The 6,740-nt window shown below is 42.4% G+C and overlaps 1 protein-coding gene across 1 annotated transcript in view; it reads left to right on the forward strand.

Moving 5' to 3' along the window:
- Nucleotides 1-3,350: 3,350 nt before the first annotated feature.
- VGLL4 (vestigial-like family member 4) overlaps nt 3,351-6,740 on the forward strand; it is a gene marked incomplete at its 5' end in the record, with an annotated part of 7,203 nt that continues 3,813 nt past the window's right edge. The window contains 2 exons of the mRNA XM_010157658.1: nt 3,351-3,573; nt 6,645-6,740. The exon at nt 6,645-6,740 is cut by the window's right edge and continues 40 nt beyond it. Of these exons, the coding sequence (XP_010155960.1) occupies nt 3,351-3,573; nt 6,645-6,740 (319 nt within the window). The remainder of the gene's footprint in view (nt 3,574-6,644) is intronic.

Below are 6,740 nucleotides of genomic sequence, written 5' to 3' on the forward strand. Positions count from 1 at the left end.
TTTTTTTTTGCTTGAGACTATGTAGTCGAAGGTAGATGAATTGAGGAGAGGATTTCCAAGGAGTGGAGTATAAACTGTTCCCTGCCCGCCGGAAGAGGAGTTGTTCTAATTTGGGAAGAGGGAATTATTTGCTGACAGAAAGGGCTAGGGTGTGGTCTGCTGAGATTACTGAGATAACTCAGTAATTTTAGGTATCTTGAGGGAAGGTCTGCCTACTGTGCTGTGTTTCCTGCCCTCAAACTGATCCCATTCCCTGGTTCCTTCTTCCAAAAATCTTTGCAGAAAAGTTTCTGGGGTTGGGGTGTATTTTTTCTTGCAGCAGAACTGCTAGTTCACAAATACTGAGGTTGTGGCTTTTTGTTTAAAGTGGGGATGAGTGAAATAGGTGCTGTTGTGTAAAATGGAAAATTTCTGGTGCTTGGGAATTTCAGTAGGTTTGTTTATCACTGGTTACTTCAGAGCCCTGACCCCCCAGCAGATGCAGCGCTAAATTGTTGAAATCCCAGTTCTAAGAAAAATCTCAAACAACTGGTGGAGCTACATTTTTTGTTTCATTTTACAAGTACTTTTGGTGGAGGAAACAAAGTTGTGCCTTTGAAAACCAGCTTGTGCTTATTAAATCGAAATATAATCATTCTGAACAGGGATTTTTTTTTTCCTTCGAGGGAGTGAGAAGTAGGAATCTACTGGAGCTCTATGTGGTTTTGCAGCCTCCAAATGATTATTTAAATTGTAGTAGACTGGATAATATTCAGCTGAAAAGTAAGGTTTTGGCTTGCAGCCACCCAAGATACTACATTGCAGCAAGAAGAATGAGCCATCTCCATGCAGCATTGCCTTTATCACTTGAGCTCTGATTTTAGCCACGTTGTTTTGCGTGCTGTTTCCCAGGGTACCTCATGGCCATTGTCCAGCTACATAAACAGCCTGCAGAGGCATAACTATTTATGAAGTTCTATACTGGCTTCCGAAGGGGTGGTGAAGTATTAGTCTGTTGTGTTCAGTAGCTGTTTCAGTACTGTAATTCAAGATGAGGCTACTGTACTTTAAATATAGTTTGTGGTGCTGCCATTAAGTCACACGTTTGCATCAGTCATGAGCTCAGAGCAATGCAATTCTAAGCCTCTTTCTTCTGCCTGCTGATAGTGCGGAGTGGGCTTGTGAATTGAAATGGTACCAAAGCTGGTAAAAGATGGAAATGTAGCGCTGTAACAATGTGTTCCTGGCCGTCTGTGTGCTGCTTCGGTGTGTCAAAATCTGGCCTATAAAGGATTCAAGAAACACGTGATTCTCAGAGAACATCTTGAGCAGCAGCTGTGAAACCTTAAAGGTTAGATTTTTATGGTGATTCTGCTAATCTGCAACTTCTGATTTGTAATTAGTTAAAAGGGACAAGGGGAGGTGGGATCCAAAGGGTTACTCTGTTGGTTGTTCCCTCATAAGCATGCTAGGGGAATTTGGCACAGAGTAAGCCGTGTGCTGAGCTTCTCAAGGCGCTGCTTGCCTGGTATCCTATTAACCCCAGCTTGCACCACGACAGATGAGTTGATTCAGGCAGCAGGAGCAGATTTCTAACTTTCACAACCAAGCGACCCTTGAGCAGGCTGGGGAATAGCACTGAAGACTTGATGGTTCAGCAAAGCTCTTGTTCTGAATACAGCAGAGATCTGGACCCTCATCTTGAGAAAGATGATAGCTTGTCTAGCTCTTATGCGAGAGTATGACAGAGCTATGGGAACAGGAGGTTCCATAGCTTGGAACCTCCTTCACCCTGGAGAAAAAAGGTGGTTGAAGAGCGATGAACTCGGGAGTGGCATGAAGATGATAAGCAGGGAGCAATGGCTTTCTCTCCCTCCTTATACTATGCAGTAGCAGACCAAGCCATTAGATTTTAGGTTAAAAAGAGCCCATGAAGAAAAGGTACTTTACAAAATACATTGTTTAAACAGTGGAATCCCTTGTCATGGGATGCTGTTCAGGCTAAGCTTATGTGGTCTCAAAACAACTGCTGTGCAACACAGCGAGCACCCTGACTCCTGGGGCAGGTCCAGGGCACCTCTGCACCCTATATTGGGGTTTTTGTCTCTCTGTGAGGCACGCTGGCTTAGGGGTGCTGAGCGAACCTGCCCTGCTGAAGGGACCCGTGTGCGTGAACAGGGGCGGTAATAGTGTGGCATTGGACGATGAGCGTGAGCTGTTTGGATTTCACAGACACAGAGAAATCAACTTCAAGGCAGAGTAATCTTACTGTCTGTTTTTAACTAGCATAAACCAACAAATAACCCTGAGATAAATCTGTAACTGTTTCGTTTATCTAAACCTGCAAGGTTTCTCTATAGTGTTCTCATTGATCAGCTTTGGGGTTCCTTATTTTCCTCTTTGGCAGGACTTTTTTTTTTCCCCCTCCCCTCAGCTGTTAGCCTTTTTCGAGAGACTTTCTCAGACATTGAAATAGGCAGTAGCTTTTTGGCGTTGTAACTTCAATATATTGAATACTCTTTGTACATCTTAGTTTCTTATACTACAGAAAACATTCTCTATTCCTTTTCTTTGTGTAATATCCATCAGCATTTTCAAAGATTGCCCCTGCATATTAATTTGCTAGGTTATGCTTAAAAATGAACGACTGCCTTCACCATTCAGATGAAGTACCTTCACTTGGAGTCACTGGTTTGCTGTGAATGACAATTATATTGCTGTGTGGAAGCTGAAATATACATAAGTACAAAATCAGTACTATTTTAATAGCAGTGAATGATAGGCTAATTATGTGAGTAATCTACTGAGATTTACTGTTCAGTAGTAGTTTGGAATTACTCTTTTAAAGAAGAGTTGTAATGAAATGATTCCGAGATAAGTGCAGGGTAGTTTGCTTTTCCATCAATTTCTGCTCTGAAAATTTTGCTTCCTGCCTTGACTCACTGCATTTTGCAGGTATCAGCAATGTCTTATGAGTAAAATAAACTTCTCTTGGGCTTTAGCAATGCTTAGAGAATATTGCAGTGTTGGGAGAGAGAGTGGATTACTAGTATGTTAAATGAGGATGTGTCCCATTTTAACAAAGCTTGATGAGTTGTTATGTTAACTCAGTGCATTTAGTTAAGTATCTGCAGAAATTCTAGGCTGAAGGAAAATGTTGGATGCCAGAGCTTGTAAATCATTGGTTTATCTTTGCAGGGAGGTGGCTGGCTAGACCAGGGATATCTCACTGAGGGCTTCTACGCCCCTCCCTACAAACTAAGCAAAATGCATTGCCACATGTTTCTTAAAGGGATTTAATGTTGCGTATCTCCTTATAGCTTGTAACAACAGTAAGTCCTTTGACTTGTTTCCTCTCTTTCATGTTTCAGAAACAAGACCGCCAATGGAGATTATCGGAAGGAGCACAGAGAGAGGAGTCGGAGCCCAATAGAGAGGGCTGCTGCCCCAACAATGAGCCTTCATGCCAATCACATGTATGCCTCAATCCCAAGCTTGAGCATGGATCAACCTCTAGCACTGACCAAAAACAGCATGGATGCAACCCGAACAGTTGGCATCACACCTACATTGACTTCTGTGGAACGGCAGCAGGTACTGACTTCTAGGTGGACAAGAAACTCTGGGTGGTTGTAGGAATCCTCGCTGTAGACAAAATGAGGACTTCCCAGACGTAAGCAGAACGTATTGTGAGTTACAATAGGTAGGCGATGCTGTTCTTCAGGCAAAATGTATTTTAAAAACGCACAATGAATGTCACAGCTCATTGTGTTTAACGTGGCTGATGTTTCAGTGTCCCTGTCACAGACTTCTGGGCCTTCCTGCTTTTTCTGGTGCTTTACCAGGCTTGTGAATGCATGTGTTTGAACTGAGAGTGCAAAGTCTGCGGTTGAGCCAAGCTCCAGCACCTGCTAGGCAGTAACTGATGCAAATTGCAGGTAAAGAGGGCATTCGTCAGTGCTTCTCTTGGCAATCGGTGCCTGCTTCCCTCCCCTCTGTCTATCTCTGCAGCCGGAACTGCTGAAGAAGAGCAGCAGGACAGAGGGGATATAAAGGAGAGAATTTTGCAGGCAAAAGAAGCTGGAATGACCTTTGGTTTAGCTAGCCAAAAGCATTCCTTGAGTTGTTTAGAGCAACATTTCACCACTACTACGTAATGACTTTTCCCAAAACTAAGTAATGGTTTTTCATTCTTTTATACTTTATTTCTATATGCTGGGGTGTTTGGGTTTGGTTTGGCTGGCGGTTCAGTTTTTGGCTTGCTGTCTTGCACACTGTATTAGTTTTCCTTCAGGAGGGCTGAAGATGAGCCCTGTTACACAGGTTTAACAGTAACAGTTTCCTTATATGTCAGACTCACTCTTACACCTCTCACAAGCAGAGACAGAAAGCAAGACAACCGAGTTGTGATGAGCTGCAGTATTGAGAAGTTAGACTGGCCCATGTACCCAAGCTCTTCCTTCCTCCCTTCCCTGCTGTGATGCCCTGCAAAGGGTACACACTTAGGAGTGGATGATTTTTCAGAGGTTGGGGTTTTTCATATGCAGTTTATGAAAGCTGCTTTTCACTGGAGCCATATTCTTTACATCTACCCTGTAGATTTTCACAGGGGTTGGCTATGTAGGCTAGTCGTCTGCTGTGTGCTGTGCCGAAACACCTAGCTGTACATCAGTGTTGCTGATATCTTGCATCATTTGGCACAGAGATTGCAGAGTTATTGTTCTGTGCCGAACGGCTCTTCTTTGCTCTCGGCATGCAGCGATGACAGAGGAGGAAGGGACAGGCTTCCACTGACGACACTCGTGCCCTTTGATAGCATTACTGCTGCCTCTCTGCTTAGCAGCTAACGCCACACACTTCTCTTTTGGCGTGTTTGACTTCGGCCGTATCCTCTTGCCCATTACCAGATTCCTCTCTTGCTACCTTTGACATTTTGAGCTAGATTACAATCTGTTTTCTTGGGAAAAGAGGATGTTGAGGTAAGACCTTGCTGAGAGCAGAGTAGAAATCACACAAAATAAACTATTGAAAATAAGAAACCCTAGTTTGATGATTTGTTGTTTTGGTTTGGGTTTTTTAAACCTTCATGCATTGAATGGAATTTCATCTTACTCTGTTTCTAATAAGAGGAAAAAATACCTGCTTATTTGAGGCAGTGGAGGGTTATTCAGCTGCTGTAGTTGCTGTTACTAAATTCTCAGCTTATCTTAGTTTTTTCGTACAAATGTGTATTCTGCTCAGTGCACTCTGTATGCACAGCACCTTATCAGGGGATTCTGTAAGATGCCTTACCCAGCTTCTCTCATCCTTTCTGGGTTTGGTACCTGCATTCTCCAGACAAGCTTTTTTATTATCTCTGTCTTCCCACCTCCTGCGTGTCTAAAATACTCTTTGGAAGAGATAAGTATTTACACAATTCTCAGTCTGCTTCACAGACACACGAGATCTTGGCCTCCGTAAAAAAGAAAATAAATGCAGCCACATGTGAACTGCTTGCAGAAAAAAATAAAATAATTACATTTTTTTCTTTATTTACTTTCTTCGCTGTCAATGCAGTATGTTGTAAACAGCATTCCTGTTGTGTCTGAATAGTGTTAAACCTCCCCTTGGAAGCTCATCTCTGCTGCTTTGGTCTTGCTCTCGCTCTGTCTAAAGACCCACTAAACAAGGAAAACTCCTTCCTTTCTATGGAGGTGGGCTTTGTGGGTTTGCTGCACAGGTCTGTAAAATGGACAAGAAATTAGAGCTGTGTTAATTACATCAATTCTGATAATCTTTTGGATACTTAACAATTAACTTAGATCGAGTATAGCAAAATTTACATCATAAAATATAACAAAGATGCAAAGCAGAAATATTCCAATACCTGTGTAATTGAATTGCCCTTCAGTCACCTGGGGAAAGTTGGGCATTGCAGTTCCAACACTGACATAGTTAACAACTGTAAGAAGGGTATTTCACGTTTATGCTTTGTACAGCATACGCATTGTGGAATTAAGGTTCTGTGAATAGACATTTTGGGGAAGTGGCATGTGTTAACAGTGAAAAAGGATGATTTTTATTAAGTAGTGCTAGAAAGACAGATTAGTTACAACAGGAAAGTATTTGCACTCAAGACTCACTCAGAAGCTCTTCATATTTTACATCTTATGAGCTCACTGCGTTGTGGCTGAGGGATGGCATGCAGAGTTAGGCTAGGAAAACTTAACTTCTGAATGAAAAATGACAACATTAAAGCTTGATTAACACTGAGACAACAAGCGCCTGTGAAATTTGTGAAGCCCTTCTGAGTCCTGGGATCACAAGGGTATGTGGCCACAGAACGAAACAAGTGTTTAGTGTGTGGACTTTCTGTCAGCATATGTAATGTCTGTGAAGTTGAAACAGTGGCTGTAAAATCACTTTAATGCTTTTAATGATTTGCTTTTATACTGCCTTTTTTTCCATTATGGGAATGCAGTGTGGGGTTTTTTAATCAGACAAATAATAGCTGACTATTTTGGGGTTTAATCTGCTTTATTGAATTGCATAGTTTATGGGTTATTCGCTACTGGGATTCGGTTCAGTGTTTGTACGTCTCAAGTGATTATGCAAGGAACTGCTGCTAATATGGCTTTGGCTGGTTGCCTTACTGAGTGAGGGTTTTCTCTTTTCTTCCCTGCTAGAACCGTCCATCCGTAATCACCTGCGCCTCTGCAAACAACCGGAACTGTAACCTCTCTCACTGCCCCATCGCTCACAGCGGCTGCGGTTTCTCAGTG

Source organism: Eurypyga helias, unplaced genomic scaffold, assembly GCF_000690775.1.
Source record: "Eurypyga helias isolate BGI_N326 unplaced genomic scaffold, ASM69077v1 scaffold17110, whole genome shotgun sequence".
Classification (NCBI taxonomy): Eukaryota; Metazoa; Chordata; class Aves; order Eurypygiformes; family Eurypygidae; genus Eurypyga; species Eurypyga helias.